The following is a 24,118-nucleotide window of genomic DNA, read 5'->3' on the forward strand; positions in this document are numbered from 1 at the left end:
ATGCCACTATATAAATAGTGCCTGTTTGGGGGGGGTAACAGTTGAAATTGACACCCCGAGAAAACCATTGTCAACCGACGCGAAGCGGAGGTTGACAATGGTTTTCGAGGGGTGTCAATTTCAACTGTTATCCTCCCAAACAGGCACTATTTATTTTGTTATACTGAATGTCTTAATTTTAAAGAAAACATCACTACTTTTAGATAGGAATAAGGTGAATTCTAAAGCGAACCGTACGCCCATGATTTTCGCGCATATAACAATTCGTAATGTTACCCGTTGCTAAGTGTGTTGCTAACGCTGAGGGTAATAGAACAGATTATGAACTGCGTCTAAACCAATCAGATTTCAGTATTTAACATGTAAGTATAACAAATTGAAATGATGATATAATAAAAATACATGTAACAGGAACAGGGAATGGAGTCTAGAATGGTTCATCTGGCTACATACAGTATATTAATGGGGATACAGGTAGCCAGATTCATCCTTGATAATTTATAGAATAATTATAAAGATATGTTCAAGAGTATAGAAAACGAAGAATGTGTGATTCATGTCCCTGATATTTCTTAGATAAACATTTTTAAGTCTGAAAAAGTCAGTTGCTTTGGACTCCAAAATATCTGGACAATTTCTGTGAGCTAATTTGAATGGTTTAAGAAGAACACCATTTAGCTAACAGAGATATGTATATTCTTTTTAACCGGGTTTTCCAAAGAAAAAATCCATGAACTTTAGTTCAATCCTGATGGCGTCAAATTAATTGGAAAGAAATGCAAAACAGTATTTGTGTTACATTATACTATAGTAATTTTATAATATCGTAAATTCTGTATGATAAATTTTATTTAGTGGATATATACATGTATTCTAGCACATGTATACTGCCACATCAGGACTGATACGCTAATGAATATGCTTTACACAAGAACCATGTTGCAAAATATCCATTGTATTTAGAAAACAGAAAACTTGGTCTGATGTTACTCACATAAAGGATAGGATCCTTCGAGATCTAAGCGCAGTATGCAGTGTGCATGTTTGGTGCAAAGTATGTATTCTTCTCCTCCAAACAATTGCGCGATACTGGTATCTAGACAACTGTTTTGGTAGTGGTGGGCATGCTCACAGGACCATGTACAGTACCGATCAGACCAAACCTAACACCAGAGTAAACCCCAACTAAACCCCGGGTTTACTTTCTGGGTTTACTTTGGGTTTACTTTTTGAAAATTTGGGTTCACTCGGGGTTTACTTTGTGTTTACTCTGGCATGTCTGGATTTACTTTGGGTTTACTTGAGAATTGCTTTTGGAGTCAACTATACGCACAGAAGTGTGAAGCAGACCTGTATTTTATCTTATCATCCTACTGCCTGTGATTCCTGTCCCTTATATATTCCGAATACACATGTAGAGTCTGCTTTCGGGGTATACTTCTGATCGGGGTTTACTCTCTGTGTCCACTCTGGGTTTACTTGGGGTTTACTCTGGGTTTACTCTGGGTCCACTCTAGTAAACCCAGAGTAAACCCAGGGTTTAGTTGGGGTTTACCTTCTGTTAGGTTGGGTCTGATAGGTACTGTAGGATCCTCAATCAACGCACGACGACACTCTAGTCCTAAATTCGTAGAACATAAATAAAGCGTTGACTACAATCAACCACACTCCAGTATTTTATGAATTATTATCCAGCCTACGGTCCTCGTGGGACCGATGCCTTCCCACCGATTCCGTAGAGTACTTATTTCTCATCTGGATGGGCAGGCTTGTGGCAACTGAGGGAGGGCGCACTGTCCATTGTGCTTATTTGGAAACCTGCATGAAGAAATAAATAACGATCGCCCCCTTTAACCCCTCCCATTTTTAGGAGAAAGTGTTAAAATTTGTTAGTTCACGTACAGATCGAATTTTGAGATACATGTACATGTACGAAGCAGCAACTGACAATAACTGGGTCTTTACCTTGTCAGTTGCAAGATTTTGGAGTAGGTCTGGTCCCTATTTCAAAGACGATGATACGTGCCTGATCAATGGACCACTGATATGTCCGTCATGAGTTGACTCCAAGAATAAGATATTGCCAAGTGTCGAGCTGAGATAACAAAGAAAGTACCTTGTCCGTGTACAGTACCAATCAGATCCAACCTAACACCAGGGTAAACCCCAACTACAGTACCGGTCAGACCCAACCTAACACCAGAGTAAACCCCAACTACAGTACCAATCAGACCCAACCTAACACCAGAGTAAACCCCAACTACAGTACCGGTCAGACCCAACCTAACACCAGAGTAAACCCCAACTACAGTACCGATCAGACCCAACCTAACACCAGAGTAAACCCCAAGTACAGTACCGGTCAGACCCAACCTAACACCAGGGTAATCTTACTGCCTGTAATTCCTGCCCTTTGTATATTCCGAATACATTTGTAGAGTCTGCGTTCATGGGTCTACTTCTAATTGGGATTCACTCTCTGTGCCCACGTTGGGTTTACTTTGGGTTTACTCTGGATCCTTTCTAGTAAACCTAGAGTAAACCCAGGGTTTAGTTGGGGTTTACTTTCTGTTGCATGTAGGTTTGGTCTGATCGGTACTGTACATGTAGTTGGGGTTTACTTTCTGTTAGGTTTGGTCTGATCGGTACTGTAGTTTGGTTTTTCTTTCTGATAGGTTTGGTCTGATCGGAACTCTTGTCGGATTTGAACAAGCGACGTTTTATTTATTCTTGTCGTAAGCCACTATGTCCACTAAGCCACTAGCCCCAGTTTCTTTTTTTTAACCCCCCTCCCATCCCCACGGGCAAATATGCTTGAAGTTAATGTTCCTTAGGTCGTCAATTTCAGTGAAGTATACCGTCTAGAACACGAGCTAGGTTTGCATTATCACACAGAACAGACAGTTTATACCTAGTTTATTTGTTAAAAAGAGACAAATATTCATCCAATCCCCCATCCCCCACATAATTAAGGGTCCTCGACAGTCACACCCGGAGACTTATGAAACTGTTTGGGTGCATGTCTTTCTCTGTAACGCAATGGGTTAAGTTTGACCCGCAGGTCCCGGGTTCTAGAGTACATAATGGACGTTAATGCAGAATAAGATTTTTTTTCAATTTTCTCCGAAATTGAACCTTTTATCTGTCACTTTCAAGTCAAAAGCATTCTAAAATTCTTTATTTCAAAAAATGGAAAAGAGAATTTTAAGCTTGTATGTAAGACTTGTCCAAACGATGTGGAAGACCCTTAAAAATATGTCAATCAACAGACTGAATAACTCATACACACATACAATAACAAAACAATAACCATGGGAACGTTTTATTTCATATTTACATACATGTACATGTACGTTTATATATTTACATTTCCAGAGTCTTTGTCTGTAATAACAATACGAATCGATTTTGTAATGTATAGTCCAATACAGTTCCTCAATAACTCGATTTATAATATTTGGTCGTATAATTGCTGAAAAGTATGTACAAGAAATAAGGAGTAATTCTTTGAATATTATGAGGTGATCAAATACAGTTGGACGTGATCAAATACATTTATATCATGAAGCCCTTTGGGCTATATTAAGTTTGATCACTCGATCCCGACCATTTTTGATCACCATTCTCATAGAATGCTTCTGTATTATTTAAATAACCCTCGAAAGGACGTTAAAACATCGGTCGATGATATTTTTAAAACCTTTCTTACTTGTATACACAGATTTTATATATTTAATATTTTTATTTTTATGTTATACCACTGAAAATATTTGGTTTAAAACTGTTATTATAAGCCTCGTTTTATTTCATGATTTTTTCTCTCATCTCAAAGTAATTTCTAAAAATCCAAAATATTTACCTTTAATCAATGCCCAGGGCTTTTGAAAAGCTAACGAGGGAGATTTTACAAACGGGCTCACATTTTTAGTAGAAAACACAGTGTATCTTGCTGAGTACCATACTAGAACACGGGACGTCGGTTTTTTAGGACCATCAAAATGTGGAGGGCTTGAAGAGAGAACATGCATGAGTTATTTTGTAGAGAGCACCTTAATTCCGTCGCAGACTCACGAAAATTTAAGAAATGATCAAATTATAATTTTGCTCAATGCAAACTGTTGCAATGTTACAACTATATTATTATTCCATAAATAAATGACCAGCCTTCATTTTATGTTTGAATAAATAGTTACGTGCATGTCTTTATAATGAAGTTCGTTTCAAACAAATCTCAACGAAAATGAAATCAACTGAAGAAACAAATTATATTATTTCAAATAAATGCGTTCGGAAAATAACTTTTGTAGATATTTTAGGCAAGCAACTTTACTCCAAGTTAATAACAAAGTCAAACATTATATTTAACTTAATAAGTAGCCGTTAAGAATATAAGAGTTAGAACGAAATACCGTCAGGAACTTTCAAATAAAAAATAAAAAAATATATACAAGTTTAAAATTTGGCGTTGACTGTCAAATTATCTAATGATAACATTTCAAAACTATTACTTACAATCTGATTTATAAGTCTTCAGTTAATTCCATCATATTCAACTCGGGCTATACTCTATGATTGAAAGGGTGATTATTGTTTAATCAAGCAACTTACATGTAATGGGCATGTACATATATTATAATGTATGTGATCAGTTAATCCGTTCAGTTTTCTAAATGTAACCAGAATTATAGTCTGTATGTTTGTATTGACACACAATTTGATGAAAAGTCAATGAAAAAAAAATAGTATTCTTTTAGAAAGTGAAATATGTACACAAAACGTGTTGTTTGCAGAGACATGTACACATCAAATGAATTTACCTGTGTACATGTACAAGGTTAGACTCTTTAAAATGAAATTCTTGATCTGTGTACACGATCTAATACCTACAGTCCCCTCCTCAGCCCTAAATGACAAAGGTCCTGTATGAAGTCTGCCGTCTATGCTATGACACACATACCATGCTTGGGCCCCCAGTACCTGTGTCATAATAAACGGTGTCAAGATGGAACCACTATAAAAGTTTCATCGCGGTGTGTGTCGTTTGCAGATGTGTTTACATATACAAAAAACAAAACTCCTTGTAAACTATGATAAATCTAATTACTAATCAAACAACCTGCTTGCTATTCCATCAATAAGAATAGTGTATACAGTTCTATTAAGATCATATTTAAGACTCGGAGGACAAAGGTATCACTTCAATGAATAATCTGGACGTGCCTATTGATCAAGAAAAGGGGTGATTGTCAGTGCGACAGTGTTAACTATGCGGATAAAATAATTGGTAACATCTATTTACGATTTAAATCTTTGAAAATTTGATCGACGTTGTTATTGTTGATACACTTCGTCTGTTTAGATCCCATATTTATGATGAAAGTTGAACACATGATATTTTTTACATACGTACACCCCCTTTCGGAGCAGTCGATCATAAATCCATACCATAGATTGAGTGTCGACTATCTCCTCCATGTGGTGAATGAAAGCAGAAATTTGGACCCAGAAAATCATCATTTCAGGCCCATTTTAGCGGATTTCACCCACAGGTACAGTTACTCTGTTTAATATCGTTCCTAAAGTCACGTGAGAATTGCCTTGTTTCGGTAAAGTGTGAAGGTTTGAGAGGTTTTATTTACTTTCGATAATGACTCTTATACAGAGAAGTTGCATCTTGCCCGAAATGTCGTCTGTGTTTATATGAAATAAAGTTGGGTTTTATGGGCGATCTAAAGTGAAATAAGTGATCAGAATTGTTAACATGTGTACTTGTGCTTGTTTAAACGTTAATCTGTTGGACAACAAACAAAGACCGGGGTTTTAATCTGGATGAATCGCTCAGTATCTGTGTGGAATGAAGAGCAAGGAGCGAGTTAGCGCTCCTAACAAGGAAAATAATGTATAAACATGGGCAGTAAACGCATCATTCAGTGGGTGCATTGTTGTTTTCTATCATGAAAGGAACCAAACAGCCAAGTTTGACTTATTAATGTTTTGGCGATCGAATAACTTGCATCGACTTTGAAAGCTAGGTCGCCTTGTAGGGTTGCAATATGGCCGCCGTGTTACATGAATGTAGGATAAACTACTCCACGCTACATTTCTTTGAGTTACATAGGTAGAAACAGGAAGATATGTAAACTGAAAGTCATCTTCAGTTAGAATATGCCAACAGGATGCTAAAATTCACTTTTGTCTCTTCCTAATTATGTTCTAGGTAATTTTTGCATTTGCTTAAATGGCAGTGTTATTCAGTGTTAAATACACACGGGGCTAGATGGGTTGGTTTATCAGAGGTGAAATAAAGTTCCGCAATCTTTCACACAGATAAAGGATTCTGTTAAACACAGGTATTCTCTCCTGCTCTACGATTTTGTCAACTTTGCTATTTTTTGGCTGACATCCTTTGTTTTCAGAATTTCTTGACAAAAATTAACACTTCAATTGGAGCACACAGTTTGGGATGCAAGCATTGAGAAGTCAATTTATACAGTGCTATTGATTTATAAGCATGTGTATACATAGAAGTGGTAAGGAGTATGGATTTTATTGTCTCCATATTTTATCCAAAGTGGTCAAAAAAGTAAATGTTTACATCTTCTTAAACTAGCTTTGGTCTCCCACTCCCAAGAACATTGCTGGATTCAACAAAAATGTTTACAGTGATTGTCAAAATTTTTTGTCGTTGTGATGAAGTTACTGCAATTGAAATTTTTTTATTTTCCCTAAAAAGTTGTATTATATCAATTGATGCCCCCCAACCCCCATCCCTTTAAAAGCATGGAAAACCACAGGCCAAAATTTAAAAATAGAAATTGACTCATGAAGTTCAAATATTAAACATATATAAAAAGTTTAAATCTACATCTAATGATAAGTTATATAAGTGTTCAGTATTATCTATGAAACAGCGATTTTTCCTTGAAATGCGATGCTTTTCAAGTTTTGGTTTTAGTTTTTATGAATGCTGATTTTTAATTTTTACATACCAGTTTGAAATAGGAAAGAAAAAATGATATATCTTTAGATATGGCATAAGATACTTGTACTGTTTATAGAATCATGTTCAATCATGTAGCCAAAATTGAATTGCTAGAACCATTAGTAAGAATAACTTTCAGTGATTCAGAAGATTTGATATAATGTTACGCTATCAAATCCTATTAGATATTAAGTATGTTCATTTAGTACAAATTACATTAATTTTTGTCTACAGTAAAGGGGAATAACTTTTTTGCTGGATAAGATGCGTCATAAGAAATGTTAAGAATAGAATTGAACATAAATAATTACATATACCAATCAATTTCTCTTTGATACTGTTTATTTTACAATATGTTTTGTTAGTTGTACATAATGATATAAAGGTATATAATAGATATATTATTATATCAAAAATAACTAGCATCTCGTTGCAATGAGCAGATCTCCAGATCAAACTTGATTCTTTACTTTTCATTTCATCGACCCCTAGTTATTAGGTTTGACCTGGTTCTTGTTAATATAAAGTTACTGTTATGAAAAATTTATTTACATTCCACATTATTTTGTATGCAAAGTTTGTTTAAGCTATATAGCATTCAAAACATCATAACACAGTTTGGGAGGTCAAAGGATGAGAAGAATGAGGTTTATTTTGATGTCACAAACATTCATGGTTGTGGCTGATACAGTGGCTGCTCCTCCATTGATCTAAACATGCCACTACTACAGAATAAAAGAGACATTTTGAGAAATTAATCACATTTTTAGACAAGAAGTTAAAGTAATTATAAAGCATTAAATTATTTTTTTTTAAAGATGTATAGGAGTCTTAGATTTATTTGCAAAGGTGTGTACACATTTTGTAATGTGCTTATGTATGTTACTCAGTTACCATGCCCCGTTGCAGTTATATGACTACATCTTTCAATAAATAATAGTTTAATGCTTTAGGTATGTACATATTACAACATTATATCAAAAATCTAGATGATGATGAGTTGATGGGGGTGGATCTCTGTAACAAATGGAAGCAGAGTGTTGAGTTTGCATGAGATTAGGATCTTCTCCTGGCACCAAAATATGATCCAGCCCCTAGAATCAAGTGAATAATGTATTCAAAATAAGTGATTTTTGTACCAGTTCATTTTTAGATACAATTGAAAAAATGACAATAACAAACTGTCATCCATCTCAAAAATCCATAAAATGAAATACAAATTCAAGGCAAAGCAACACGGACCTCTAAAACGATGGAGGTAGGATCAGGTGGCTAGGAGGAGTGAGCATCCTCTACTGACCGGTCACACCCACCATGTGCTCTTTGTTGTAATAAAAAAACAAAACCGCAAAAGTCGTAGACAATTAGGCGATTAATTATGATCTAACAATTAGTATGAAGAACGTCAGTCAGCATGCAACCCAGTAGAAGATTGTATTTACTGACGAGGTCGTTTTATCGACCATAGAACTTACGAAAAGATGACTTCAAACAAGACCGTTGATAGTCCTGTTTTATCAACTTGTTTGTCAGTAGCTTGCCTCGCCTTAGAAACTGTTCATACGAAGAGCATGCCCATACTGAGAGACAAAAACACCATATGCAGGTGATGAAGGTATATTGCTACATAAGTAAGGAAAGTTGACTATAAAAAATTGAAGTCATCACGTTTATCACAAAGTTTTGTTGTCAGGTTACCATCAATGTCCATTTCCAGTAAAATATTTAAATATGAAACAGATGACACAGACTCTGTGGTATCTTTTATTTCAAGTTCATTGGTATATATTGAGTCAACGTTAGTAACTATGGAAGCAACAATTGTTAATGGATAATACATCGTCGATATACCTGAATGTTGAGTTGAAGGCCACAGCAAGTGAATGTTAAATTGAAGGCCACAGCGAGTGATTTATTTTTTTCACGTACAAGTTTTTGAATAAATTCTGCTTCATAAGAAAACAAAAATAGGTCTGCTAACAATGGGGCACAATTGGTACCCATGGGAATTCGAACTCTAAAATGCAAACTTTTTGGTGTGTACTAAATTATCAGTTTTGGAGAGTGGTGATACAAAGTAAAGAAAAACCACAATGTGGTGATCAGCAAAATTAAATGACACTGTAAAATTATAGATATTAAAACAAAATGATGGTACTTAAAAAATGCCAGGAGGTGATCTGAAGCATGAATCTCCATCATTATAGAATTGATGAAGATCTTTTTGTCCAATGTTCTTATTAGATCATTCATTGGCATCCTTGACAGGAAAAACTTACATTTTTCAAGGCATAGAGTTGTGGCAGAACTTTGTAGGGGAGAACATGGCCCAGTGGTAGTAGATTCCAATCCTGGGCGCTGATTGTGTCCTGGTCCTGGACAGGGTATTTTATCCTGAAATGGATAGGTCAAATGACCATGTAGTAGTTTTCATAGCCAAGCACTAGTCATATTTCAGAGCTCGGAAGGCCTTAAATAGGAACAAAGCATGCTCAGCAGAGCAGGTGCTTGCAAGCACTCACTAAAATCCCTATACCTGCAACACTAATTTTTGGGAGAGCTAAAGAGCATCCGCTCTGGTGAACACGCCTCTGATTTACTCCCTTCAGCAGCTATTGTGATGTTTTCAACTCGGGTTGTTTGCAAAGGTAACTAACCTCTCTTACACCTGATATGGAGATGGGGACTCTTTTGTCCTCAGATGAAGTTTGATAAGGGCAATCCCATTTCTTTGGATTTTTTTGAGGGGGGAGGGGGTCATGAAAATAGGTATATTTTTTTGGGCTCAAGTTGTGATCACTGAGGTAAAAAAGCTATGAAGTTTGACTCTAGAAGACTGAGAAATGAAGTGGTTGTTGTGGTTGGTTTAGGTACCAGAGAGTTGCTTTAGTCCTTCAGCGGTGATCATATACCTGTATGTTTTATTCTTGATGTCAGTGCCTGCCTCTCTGTATGTACTGAATGTGTTTCAAGCCCATTTGGAGACCAACAGGTGCCGTTAGTTAGGAATGAGTAACGTACCAGTTATCGACAAGAATGGTGGTAAATGTATAACTGAAAATTGCAATTAAGGCATAAAAAGTTCTTTCATATTTTTAAACTGTCTACCATCACTTCTAGCCTTTTGACCTTTTATGTTACACAGTTGTAGAGTGTACATGAAATCAGAAATCTGCCCTTATCTGATGAAATGGTCTACAAAAGAAGAAATCTGTGTGACATCGAGCAACCTCCTGCCCTCAAGCAAACCCCCAGATTTTGAGAGGGAGTCAACATGGACCATTGGTGTATTGACAGCAAAAAATGAACCACTAAGCTTTATATTACAGTTGTATATGCAAGAGGTGCATGAATACGCATGTTCTAGGCCGGTAGAAGAAGTCTGGATCAATAGAGAGTGTGTGTATATACCAGTCCTAGTCATTTAAACCTACAGTATCTGTACACAGGAGCCAAGTGATTGATAGATTAATTACCTGAGAAATTGTCGCCCCCTTATTAGGAGGACCCCGTATGTGTGTCTTCATGTATGCTCTTTCATTATCTGTAGTTTGTACACATCAAAATGTCCTAGAATTCTTAACAAAAAAGTTTGTCCGAAAGTCATTTCTTGAGTGACTACAGTTTTTCTGTCTATTTCCTGGGGATGAGTACAGATTGTGTATCATATGCTTGCTGTTATGCTTGAGCAGATGCCTCAGCGTAATTTGAGTGTGTGTATATGAGGTCTTTGTTGTACAGATTATTCATGAATATTCATCAGTTGTGACTAATTTACAACACTTTAGTTTAAGAGATGTGCATAGATTTCAGAATTTGCATCCATGCATTTAATAATTTTCATAGTAGTTGAACTCTCCATGCACAGATAGGGAAGACATTCTATACAGTTTCGTAAGGACCATTGGTTATATTAGCTTGCAGATGATTTCTTTGTGAGATCAGTCTTGAATGCTGATAGTTTAGAGGGACAGACAGACAGGGTCGGTGAAGTAAGCTCAGGGTATCAGGTACTTGAGGAGAATTGTGATGTGAACAGACTTTGTTCTCAGTCACTGTAGTGTTATGTAAGAAAGTACCTCGGTAGTTAAATACCAGTTGTTTTTTGTGTAGATATGAAGACGTTAAGAAGGTTTTGATTAGATATACATTGCTTATATAGAAGAAGTTAATATTTACATGAAAGACAGACAAAAACAATGTGCTTTATGGGAGGGTCACTATAACTGCAAAGTTTGTAGAGAGACAGCCAAACAGATAGGCATACATGTACAATGGACTGAGGTTTTTTGCTCCCAAAATGTTGACCTATTTTAAGGACAGTGTTTTGATATTTGTTTTATATTTTCTTTTACCCCAAATTTGTCATTTTTTTCCCATTTTCATACAGTTTTTTGTCAGGCATTTAGTACATGTAGTACCATAGATTTTGTCTTTGAGTTGAGGGGACTGCCTTTTGTCACATGAACATCAGAGCCCAGGACTCCATGGGAAGGGAAGCAGGCCAGATGACTCTTCCACTCATCATGAAGAGGCTCCAAACATCAGGAACTGCATGGAAATGTGAAATACCAGTAGCTCTCATATTTCTATAACTTCATTTCACCTAGTTGTTAAAACTGAGCTTGATCAACCATCGCCACTGAAGGGATTTAAATGTTTAAGTATGAACTCCCTCCATTCTTTGTCACTGATCTGTTTATCCTGGAATCATTTGACCCAGAAAGTTCAAAACTGTGTCAAACCACTGTACACATGTGTAAGTCCAATTGGACACTATGGTTCTATGGATGTACAGTATGTTTATTAATTATTTAACCACACACACACACATGGATTCCAGGCATGACCTCACCGGTAATTGACCCCTGGTTATTCACAGAGCACACCTACGTCTCTGTACTGTGAGTGACAGTCAGAGGAGGCAGTAGCAGTAACAGTTCCCAGTCAGGAAATCCGATTTATTATGTACAAGGACAGTCTCCTATAATCTCAAATCTGGTATATATAAATTGATGTACGGCACATGTATGATGAAAAATTCAATCTCTTGCCATCTGAATCAAGTAAATGCACCACCAGTTAGTAAAGTACTATCACCGTAGGGATTTCTCAATAATAAGCCTCCCTTGTGAAGCCAGTATTATATTTGGTACATCTTGAGAACACAAAGTCACCATTTCAGTGAGGTCTTCATGAAGGCCTGGCAACTCTCTGCTAACTTCCTGGGTGGAACTGCTGAGACAGTTCATATTGAATATTGACATGAGTGTTACCGCCTGGCACGTGTATTTATGAAAAATTTTAAAATGGACTGAAATATCTGATCTCTTTACCTTGTTATTTTGAATGAGGTAATTTTTTATTTATGAAGTGTTTATATTCTATCTGTAGATCCTTCTTTATATGCCCTTTATTTCTTCATTTTACATGTACATATTTTATCAATATACAGACTATTACTATTTATTGTTTTGAGGAAGGATGATCCTACTGAAGACAAGAGAAAAGTTCTAGTCTTTAAATTTTTCAGGCAAGATTCAGACTTGGAACACAAGTTGAATTCCAGTTAACTTCCCTTATTATAGAATCTACATGGAAGTATTATGTCCTGTTAGTGGAATTCTTGTTGAATGTTGCTGATTGAGTTTGGGAAATATCACTGTGAAGTATTCATGTCACATGAAGAGTGCTAATGCATTTTCCTGAACATCTAAGCAGGAATTTTAATAATTTTTTTTAGTTTCTTGAAATTGAACCTTAATGTTGAATTTTGAATGATCGTTTTACATTTACACTAGTTGGAATTAAGACTGACATTGATGATCACTGGAATCATGCTTAAAGTTCAAGGTTGGGTTGGAAGGTTTCATGTATGTGTGGCCAAGGGGGATGGGGTGCATATGGTAGATTAGAGATCGGACTGTTATATTAATTTCCAGAGTAACTGATTTTCTGTTGAGAGTTAATAAATAGTATGTCATAATTTTTAATACAATAGACCCACCCATTCTGATTTCCTGAAGTCATTGAGTTGACTTTGGGTGAGGAGTACCATGATTTGATCCACTACTAATGGCCTTTTTTCTGCTTGTAGGATGAGATGACCAATAGTCATGGTGTATGGAAACATTCCTGACCACATCAAGGCACCTGAGGGTATTGAACTCAAACCCTCAAAGGTTGACCGTCGAATAACTGGTGAGTATCTCAATCATACAGCACCATATACTGAACACATCATTCTGGTTCATACTGACCAATACACACTTGGTATTTGTGTGGATATAATTGTTTATATACTCACTGCAGCAGCACCTTATATCTGTCCGTACAATGTCTATATACCTGTACATACATTACAAACATCATTAGGGTTTATTTAAAGAATAAAATACTTTCTTTGTTGATTCGTGCTGGTATGAGAGTAGTGACATTGCATAAAAAATACATGACCTGCATTTTTACATATATATAACCATACATCTTGTCTCTCTGTAGGTGCCTGGTGCACAGCAGATGTTAAGCAAGGGTCGTTGTTTGGTCCATTCAAAGGAGAAATCGTCAAAGAAAATGAAAGAAAGAAGATTGATTTTAGATATGCTTGGGAGGTCAGTAGTTCATATTTTAGTTGCATCATATATTTGATATAAATATTTTGATAAAAAGTTTTTACAAGTTTTTAAAGAAATCTTTAAAAAACATCAGGAAGTGGTTTATTTTTTCAGTAGATACTGGTAATACACATGTATAATTAAAAACATACTAATTAACATATACACATTGGCACTTAAGGGATTATATAACAATATGAAGATTTTGTCTTACAGATCTTCACTAAATTAAATGTGCATAATGATTCTGAAAAAAGATTGAATGTGTTAGTTTTGTTCTTACAACATCTACTGTTACAACAGGTGTATGACTTGGAGACGAGTGAACTCATCCACATTATAAACGCCACAGACCCGATCAATGGAGACTGGACCCGCTATGTCAACTGTGCCCGTTACCTGGAGGAACAGAACCTGGTGTCTGTCCAGGAGGGCACCCAGGTCTTCTACAAGGCTATCAGGGTAAGTGTCCAGTGTAATGTATAGATATCTGGTCAGTTCTATACTCGGACCTATCATCAGGGTGAGTTGTTGTCCATTGTAATGTAAGGATATCTGGTCAGTTCTATACTCGGACCTATCATCAGGGTGAGTTCTTGTCCAGTGTAATGTAACGATATCTAGTCAGTTTTATACTCGGACCTATCATCAGGGTGATTTGTTGTCCATTGTAATGTAAGGATATCTGGTCAGTTCTATACTCAGACCTATCATCAGGGTGAGTTCTTGTCCAGTGTAATGTAAGGATATCTAGTCAGTTTTATACTCGGGCCTATCATCAGGGTGAGATCTTGTCCAGTGTAATGTAAGGATATCTAGTCAGTTCTATACTCAGACCTTTCATCAGGGTGAGATCTTGTCTAGTGTAATGTTAGGATATCTGGTCAGTTCTATACTCAGACCTTTCATCAGGGTGAGATCTTGTCTAGTGTAATGTTAGGATATCTGGTCAGTTCTATACTCAGTCATATCATAATAGTGAGTTGTTGTATTGTGTAATGTAAGGATATCTTGTCAGTTCTATACTCAGACCTATCATAAGGGTGAGAAAATTTGCTGGGACCAATTAGTATGGTTCATAATTCATTATTATTTAATAATGTCAAGTATTTTTCAAGCCTTCTTTCCAAGGTTCAATTCAATGTCATCATAGTTTCATTTCTGTAAAATTATTTTGCACCAAGTAAAATAAAAGTAAAAGAATTTGTTATCAAATTATTGAACATAGAAGTTTTGTCGTTGAATGTTTCATTTCTATTTTGAGTTCTCTTAGAAAATACCACTAGCTGTATTAGGAAGTGTTTTGTCTATTTCACAGGATATACCATCAGGGGAAGAATTGCTGACCTGGTTTGAGAGAAGTAAAATCAAACGGAATGGTAGTGGAGACAAAAATGAGGAGAAGCCCATCAAAGGAAAAGGTGAGAGGGAAATTATTAGATTTAAGGTTCTCTGATCCCCAGCCTCAAAGTATTTTTTTCATAATAAAAATCTTATTTGTCCTTCAAACTTTTTTAATAAAATAAACAACAATTTTAAGTTGGTATCCCTGCATTTTACAAAGTTATTACGAATTCGCCCAAGACTGATATAATAGAACAAATATACAAATTAAGATTAAAATAAAAAAGTTTTACCGGTGTATCGATGGCTCGAACCCCTTTACCTTTGGTATGTGTAGAAGATTTTCATGGTTCCACTAAACCAAGCATTTCATTGAATAACTGATCGTAATACTAACTTTAGAAGACTTATTACATCTGTTTATAAAAAAGGCAGATATATGGTATGAATAAAAAAGTTACAGATAATTTAGAGTCATGGAACATGGCTGTCTAATACCCAGTATTATTCAGTATCCATGATAACCAATATCCACACAGCATTTCTTTTGCATGTTGAAACTTTTTAAAGAAAATTGTTTTCAATATAAACCTGCTGTAACAAGAAAATAATTCTGTAATATCTATTCAAGGTACGCCTAGTCCTAAAAAGAAAAAGACAAAAAGATCTCGCTCAGACTCGAGCCTCGGATTGGGAGAAAATGTTACAATTGGTGAGAAGCGACAGCGCAAGAAGAAGAAGATGTTTGGAGAGGTGGAAGAAGTGTCGCTAGCAGAACTCATTCCAAAGAAGCGAACAAAGCGAAGTGTGGATTCTAAGGAGTCTTCGACAGATGATCCGTCGACTGAAGCCATCACTACACAGATCTTCAATAGCCTGGATGTGGACACCATCAAGGTCTACAGTAACAGCACGTCTCACACCGGCTCTCTGTTCCTGGAGGACAAGAGGAAGATGAAGGAGATTGAGGAAGACTGGAGGTACCCCCCTAGGTGGCGGGAGTATCAGTTTGGATTCCTGAATCGCATCACAACCAGTGTCAACAATCGACGCATGTACAAGTGTAATATATGCGGGGGATTGTATCGGCACAAGTTCAGTCTTAAAAGGCACTACTTACGCAATCACATAAACTGTCAGTATCTCAGTAAAGCTGCTGTCACAAACTGTATGATCTCGGTGTCCACGCAGTATCTTTCAATGGTGGAAGAAAATGGAGAGGAAATGGTGGACAGGATACAGAGTCTGATTTTTAACAGTACAAATGATAGTGACACAAATCCAAACTATAAATCGGATGATGCAAACAACGATACAAACGAAGAGGAAGGGCTCAATGACACAGCCAGCAATGCTGAGGAAACTCTGGAAGAGTCTGCATCTGACATTAATCCCGATGAAAAGTATTCTGAAACGGGCCTGTTCCCAGGCTTATACCGCTGTAATGCATGCAACAGGTTGTATGACAAGGCGCCCGAGCTCGCGGACCACTTAAAAGAACACTCTGAAGTTCCTGATTCCAAAACCTTTGCCTGTGGTCTTTGTAACATGACATTCAAGTTCAAAATGAACCTTGTGCGGCATCAACTCGTCCACGAAGGGAAAACCTCTGGCAGTGGTTCTCTGGGAACCAGTAAAGAGAAAGTAAAGATAGAACCAGTCAATGACAGTGGGGATCCTAACCGGCCTTTCATGTGCTCCCAGTGTCCAATGAAGTTCAAGTATGCCACCAATTTGGACAAGCATGAAATTGTGCATTCAGGTTTGTATACTAAATGTTATGAAGTTAAGAATATTATCTGCAAATTGAATATGTAATGAAATTTGAAACAATTATTGACTGTTGAGTAAGGAGACATCACAAAAGGATCAAGCTCCACCTGAGACATGGAACTTTGTCAAGTCTCTTTACTGAACAATTCAACAATTTTCTATCATAAAATATTTTTGAAGTATTAAGTTTGTAATGTTGCTGAATTATAATTTAGTATAAATAACAATGCTGATATTGAATAATTATTGAGAAATTGCTTACCATACCTGTTTAAAAACCAATTTTATCTCTAATGTTTTCATGTTTATTTGCAGATGATCGTCCATGCAAGTGCACAGTTTGTGACAAATCATTTCCTTCCATGACCAACCTGAAGAAGCACATGAACATCCACACTGGCTGTAAGGTGCCCTGTAGGTACTGCGAGGCGGTCTTCTCCCATGTAGGGGCCCTCAGGAAGCACATCCGACTCCTCCATCCCACCATTCATCGGGAGCGACTACTTAAACTGTTGGAGAGACAGGGAAAGTTAGGCACCAAGGCTCACAAATATCTAGATAATAGTTACGAAAATGAGAACAGTAAGTCATCCGAGCATGGAAGCACCTACACCAGTTCCAATGAGGGTGAGAAAGAGATCAAACCCAAAAAGGAAAAGAGGACAAAGACAAGGATTGAGGATGGAATCGATTCCAGATTCAAATTTTCTTGCACAATTTGTAAAAAGAGATTCACTGAGTATGTGAACATGTGTCGACATCGCCGCATGGCACATGAAACTCCAGACGATGAAAACAACAGCAATGCCAACTCAGAAGGAAGCTCTGAGTCAGCTAACATTGTGGTGGAGAATCCAGAAGCAATTGCAGCCTTCTTTGCTAATGTGGCCTACAACATCGCAGAGAACTTGACCTGTTACTTAGACGGGGGTCAGGAAGCAATAGAGGCCTACAGTAAGAGAGAAGATGAAGAAGTGGATGTTGAAAATACAGATGAAGACAAAAAAGTGGAAGAACCTCATAACATTGCCTTGCACCAGTACAACTTTCCTCACAGCTACAACCCTCGTCTGCTCCAGGAGAACTTTGAGTATTGTCCTTTGGATCCATCAGAACTGATGAAGAAGTATGAGAAAGAGGTGCCAAGTTATTTTGATGTGAACATTGATGAGAATTCTCTGGATGATCGTGGACCTGCACTCTGTACACGCAGAAGGAACTCAAAGGACAGCAAGGATGACAGCAGGGACAGTATCTGGGGAAACAGGTTTGATGGCAGTTTTACAAACTCACCTGCCAAATCTGAAAGGAGCCAATCGCCAATGTTGAAGATTGCATCTGTTTACTCTGGGAAGGAAGCAGCCATGTTGATCCCAGGGACACCTAAGAAGGGTGCACCTACTGAGGAGGGGGGCAAGGACTCCAAGGTCATTACTATTGACCCATTGGTGACACAAAATTCCAGCACAGAAAAAGAGAATGAATCTGAAAAAGGATCTAATAAGGATGAAGAACAGAAAAGTGTTGTAGTTACACAGGGGGAAAGGAACGTAGAGAAAAATGGATCAGATAACAAACAGACCTCTGAACTCTCTCAGAAACAAACTGATGAGGAAACATCAACAACAAAGAATGCTGAAAATAAATCAGAAGAAAGTGAAGAGGAAAGTAAAACAACAGAGTCCTCAGAAAGCAAGGTTACACCAGAAAAAATGGAGAGTCAGGACCTTGGAAATGGTAATAGCAGTCCTGGAGACATCAACGGAAACAGGAAGCAAGTGAAGGTCGATTCCCAGGAATCTGAGAAGCAGGGTCAGTCTGAAAACCCTGAACCAGAGCCCAAGGAGAAGGAGGAGAGTGAACACACTCCCAGGAAACATATCTTTAAGATCATGGAGTACAGTAAACTGAAAAAAGGAGGTCTAACAGTGATACGCCACGGTGAACTAGATGAAGGGAAGAACAAGAGTGCAGAAGTGAAAAAAGATAAGACTGTTGAATCCAAAACCTCTGTCAGCAGTGATTCATCAAACACAGTGCCATGTGACAAGGCTGCCTTGAATTCTGAGAACAAGTTGCAGATAAATGATATGTCCAGCGATGACAGTAACTCGGGGATTCTGCTGGTAGACTTGTTCACAGACTCGGACTCTGAACAGGCAAATAAGGATCACGAGCTGATGCTGCAGGGTCTTGATTTGGCCAGAGGAGCAAAGGACAAAATGGAGAAGAAAGCCAGGTCCTCCAGTGTAGGGAACTCTCCTCAGAGGAGCCCATTGTATAACTATGAGACCATCATGTTTGGAAAGCTGGGAGATACAGCGTATGTCTGCTCAGTGTGTAAGCGACATTATCCAGACTTTGACAGGTTGATTCGTCATCAGTGGAAGAAGCATCCTTCCATTTACTGTGATTTCATGGAGGTTGAACAAGGCCATGAGATAGAGAGTCTGTATTACTCCAAGCCCTGTCATAGAGGGCTCCTGGGGTCGTCAGGGAAGGCCCTGGAGAGAGCCATCAACATACCATCCTACACATGTACCCGGTGTAGAGGCTCGTTCAAGAGTGTAGACCGGCTCAGAGTCCACATCATTAACTGTGCCACTCCTCAACCCTCTCCCAAAAAGAAGAAATCTTACTACAAACGCAAAACGCCAATAAAGACAGAGAATGGGGAGATAGAAAGTCCATCCAAACTGGCCAGTCAAGTTAATTTGAAAGAGCTCAACTCTAGAATGAAAGAGTTTTCTTCCAAACCAGACAAAAAAGCAGACAGTGTAGTACGAGAGAATTCATTAATGGAGCAAGAGGAGAAGTTTTCAGCTGGAGGCAAAGTTAATGAAAGACCAAAAACACCTACACAAAAAGTGGTTACTGAGAAGAGAGTGTCGACAGAGAACACCCCTGAAAAGACAGAAGCAAAAGCAGAAGAGAAAGATGACACAAAACAAAGTGAGCAGAAAACAACTAAATCTCCATCCAGTAAAGCAGGTAGCAAAAGAATCATGGTTGAAAAGAAAATACCAAGCCCTGTCAAAGAAAATAGATTGTCTGGAGGGAAAAGTAAAGAAACAGCAGGCAAAAAAGCAGTTCAAAGAAAGTCACCAGTAAAACTCAAAAGTGAGCAAAGTAAGGCAGGAAAAATGGCCGACAGTGCTCAGCAGAAAAGAATGAGGAGAGGTCGCGACATTGTGATCTACAATCCCAGAAATCACATCAGGCGAAGAGAGTTGTCAGAGGTGCTTGACAAGCAGCAGTGCAAAGGTTGCGGGGTCAAATTCAAGACCATCTCATTGTTGGAGAGACATGTGAAAAAATGTGATGAAAAGGACAAGTTCAAGGACATCAAAATGATTAAATCCAATGTAAATGAGGAATTTCATCAGAAACAGAGACATGTGTGTTTTTATTGTAATAAGGGCTTCATCTATCCCAAGTCTTTAATGAATCATTTCAAGGCTTTCTGTGTAGTGAAGAAAGAACGTGAGTCAAATGGTGGGTTGTCAGAAGAAGATAAATCTACTGAGGCCACAATGATGAAGCGACTCATCCAGCAAGAAGAAGATCGCAAAGTTACAAACGAAGAGTTCGATGATACAGACAGAAAAAAGGGAGGCTGGCCGCGTGGAAAGAAGAGAAAACACAGACGAAAGAATCACTCCTGGACAATAATCAAACAGCGGAAGTCTTCAAGCAATGGACAAGATATGTTGTCATCTGTGGGTGATTTTATTGAAGAGCAAGAGAAGGGAAACTCTGAGAATGAAGAAGATCAGCAGCCAGTTTCTGAACAACCTTCAAACTCTGATGGAAATACAAAACAATCCATGACAGAGAAACCACAAAATATGCCTAGAACACCTCAAAAGCCAGGAATTAAGAAAGAATCTGTTACACCTCAAGCAGGTGACCTTGTTGAAGAATTAAACTCAGAACCTAAAGGAAAAAAGGGGAGAGTTCAGACTGGAAGAACTGATATCACAATGTCTGGTGCAGCTCCCAGGGGCAAGAGGAAAACTGAAGTGCTGGCCAAACCTGAGGTCGGCACAGAGGACAAAACAAGTGTAACATCCTCCCCTGGAGAGGTGAAGAACGACGAGACACCGCTGCCAAGGAAACGAGGCCGGAAAAAAAATGTAAAGAATGGAAGTGAAGATTCACCAAAGAGCATGGAGGAAGAAGTGAACACAAAGAAATCTAAAGTGGACGACGTATCAACAGCATCCAGTGTGGCACTAACTAGAGAGGCAAAAACAAAGAAGGCCAGAGGTGATAACTCAGCCAAGGACAATGCTCAAGTCACAGAGGGGAAGGCAAAAAAAGCCAAAGATGATACACCCCAAGATGAGGAAGGTTCATCGAAGGAAACATTGCAGAATCAATCTGGTAAAACAAAGAAAGGCAAGCTGTTGTTTACTAACCCTGACATGAAGTTTGTGACAATGAAGAACATAGTGAAGAAAAGTGGTAGTGGGGGTTCCCCGGTAAAGACTGCAGAAAGGGAAGCAGATGAGGAGAGCGAGAAAGCCACGCCCAGTAAACTTACATTCCATATTTATGACTCTAATAGCTTCAAGAAAAGAAAAACTGTGGCTGCGGCTGGTCCCGGAGTGGAGAAAAAGTTTCACATAATGCAGCCGGGGGATTTCGCAGGGAAAAATAGTAATGAGGGAGAAAACAATAGCAAGGTAGGGGAGAAGGGGAGGAAAAGTGGGGATGGGAGAAAAGTAGCCCAGGGAGGGAGGGTGTCTGAAATGAAGGGGAGACAGGAAAAGGGTCAGGTTGCTAATAATGGGGGTCAGGTAGAATTAGAACCACAGGGGGATGTGGGTGAGGGCCTAGCAAATGTGGGTGAGGGCCTAGCAAAGAAATCCACTGGGTCCAATAAGATTAAAGGCATCGTGAACAAAAAGCCTGATACGCTGCAATTCCATCAAGTGGACATGGCAGCAATGAAGAATAAGAAAGGAAGCCAGAGGCTGAAGAAGAAGTAAAACAACCCTGTGATGTGAGAAGCTGCAATATCCTTAATCTGACTGCTAGTAAAATGTGTTAACTCATATTAAATCAGTTTAAGCGATTTTTTCTTGTATTTCCTCTATTTGATATGATTATACTTGTGTTCATTAATATTTTGGTGCTTTGTTTTAATTAATGTGTGATGTGTCTCTTAGAGAATCTGCATTGATATCATTACCATATCAAAAATGTTAACAGAAGGGGTACTGAATGTTTTAATGAATTGAAAATGAATAGCAAGCCTGCAAGAGTAGTCTTTCTTGTACTTTGGTAGGATTTTTTTATTCCAATGTACCTATTTTTAAGGATGTTTTTGTTTCATAAAGAGAATGTTTACTAGCATTGAATGTTTATGAGGATAAATTTTATTACATTTCAATCAAACATTTTGCCTCATGGTATTAATTTGTTGTGGTGTAATTCTATAAAAATGTGTATATCTGTTGAGAGATGATTTTATTTTACTTCAAGAGTATGAAAATATTAAATGTGTAACATTATATAAATAGTGCCTGTTTGGGTGGGTAACAGTTGAAATTAACACCCCGAGAAAACCATTGTCAACCGACGCGAAGCGGAGGTTGACAATGGTTTTCGAGGGGTGTCAATTTCAACTGTTACCCTCCCAAACAGGCACTATTTATTTTGTTATACTGAATGTCTTTTTTAAAAATTTTAAGAAAATTTTGCTGCTTTTATATAGGAATAACGTGAATTCTACAGCGAACCGTACGCGCATAATTTTCGCGCATGTAATATTTTTTAATGTTACCCGTTGCCAAGTGCGTTGCTAACGCTGAGGGTAATAGTATATATTATTAACTGCGTCTTAACCAATCAGATTTCAGTATTTAACATGAAAGTATAACAAACAGTAATGCAGATATAGTCTTGTCTTACTTAATATGTTAGAGTATGACTATGAAGGTAATCTGAGGGCTTGAAATGAAGTGTTTACCTCTTACAATCATCATTGGAGACCCCCTCCTCATTTGACAAACAATCTCATTGAAGACTTAGTATAGAACTGTGGGATTAAGTTAGGACAAATTTTATAAATACATTATACAAAGAATGCCTTTATATACTGGTAATACTGTCATTGTTAAATTTTGATCAACGCCGACATCTACTGGTCAAAAAGGACACTTTATATTAGGCATTGTCATCGTGATTAAACTTCAACCATGTATGATCATTATCATTAACTTCTCTTTCCTCCCAAGAAATATGAATGATCAAGTAATGTGGATTTTGACTTCTTTCATCAAGGTTAAAATCTCTAAGGACTGATACTGTTTAGAAATGAAGAGCAGGATTTAGAATTTGTTGTCATTCCTCACAAAAATGGTATTGAGGCCCTTTGCTTGTAGAGAAAGGAGAGGCCAAGTTTATTTCCTCTATACATGTATTTTATCCCCAGTTCAATATGCAATATAGATGAAATTCTATGATGTTAATATACTCTTTGAAAAATTGTTGTTTTTTTTTACCCGTGATACAAGTTAAAAAAAAAGAACAAATTGCAAAACTACAATGACAAATTTTTGGAAGCTCCTGACTTATTTAGCTAGGGTAAAGGGATAGATTTATGGCTTAATAACTTGATCCTAGAGTTTAAAAAAAATAGACGGTCAATGTTTTTTGGGCGTTTTTTTTTTTCAATTCAATACAGTAATTTAATGGAGAAAAGAAATGAGAAGAATGTCTTATCAAACTTATGCATCTTTAACTCACTACATGTATTTCTGATGGTAAGGGAAGTGATTTTTAAAATGAAAGAAAAATATCTGAGGTTGTCTGCCTTGCCCTTGTTTTTACTGATCTTGTGCTCGAACATCTGTGTTACCAGTCATCTATCTACAGCATATTATGTAGACTAATTTATTTATAAGATCTTTTGCTATGAATTAATGACAGAATCCAGGAATTTCATTTAAGAAAAATTCTTAGCCAATTTTACCAGATTTATGGAACAAATTTTACCAGGATTATTACTCAGTGGACAAGATATTACCTTTCACCAATACTTACCCTTTCATAAAGAAAAGGTACAATAGTGTTGTCTGTAATTATACATGAGAATAAAAAAATTAAGACAGTTTTTTTCTCAGTATTGCAAGTAAAAAGGGAAACATCAAAGCGATCTACTAATTCACTTAATCTCGTAAAAAGAGAGCTTACATGGTGTTTGTTTTAATTGAATTAAAAATATTGACATGGACAAGACAGAGCCAAGAATTTAAATCCACTTGTCAGTGGTCCCCTCTATTGATTGTCCACTCACTAGACGCCCCAGAGACTGTAACACCGTTATGTCATCAATTAATTCTGTAATCAGTATCACACCTCTGATCTCTTAACTGCTGTTTACTGTAAGCAATGG

General features: G+C 37.4%; 1 protein-coding gene across 1 annotated transcript; it reads left to right on the top strand.

Annotated features, from left to right (window-relative positions):
- The first annotated feature begins 5,402 nt into the window (after nucleotides 1–5,402).
- LOC128188302 (uncharacterized) lies at nucleotides 5,403–22,224 on the top strand. Its single transcript, XM_052859267.1, has 7 exons — nucleotides 5,403–5,549; nucleotides 13,080–13,183; nucleotides 13,484–13,593; nucleotides 13,900–14,058; nucleotides 14,915–15,017; nucleotides 15,572–16,702; nucleotides 17,029–22,224. Exons 2-7 carry the CDS (start codon nucleotides 13,099–13,101, stop codon nucleotides 21,705–21,707), a joined length of 6,267 nt encoding a protein of 2,088 aa, XP_052715227.1. The 5' UTR covers nucleotides 5,403–5,549; nucleotides 13,080–13,098; the 3' UTR covers nucleotides 21,708–22,224.
- Nucleotides 22,225–24,118: the final 1,894 nt, after the last annotated feature.

Source organism: Crassostrea angulata, chromosome 6 (assembly GCF_025612915.1).
Source record: "Crassostrea angulata isolate pt1a10 chromosome 6, ASM2561291v2, whole genome shotgun sequence".
NCBI lineage: Eukaryota > Metazoa > Mollusca > Bivalvia > Ostreida > Ostreidae > Magallana > Magallana angulata.

Bases quoted from the DNA above. Each gene is read 5' to 3' on its own strand.
- LOC128188302 (XM_052859267.1), top strand. From the start codon at position 13,099: ATGGTGTATGGAAACATTCCTGACCACATCAAGGCACCTGAGGGTATT. The intron at 14,059-14,914 runs GTAAGTGTCCAG...TCTATTTCACAG, and splicing joins TCTTCTACAAGGCTATCAGG to GATATACCATCAGGGGAAGA. The intron at 15,018-15,571 runs GTGAGAGGGAAA...TATCTATTCAAG, and splicing joins GAAGCCCATCAAAGGAAAAG to GTACGCCTAGTCCTAAAAAG.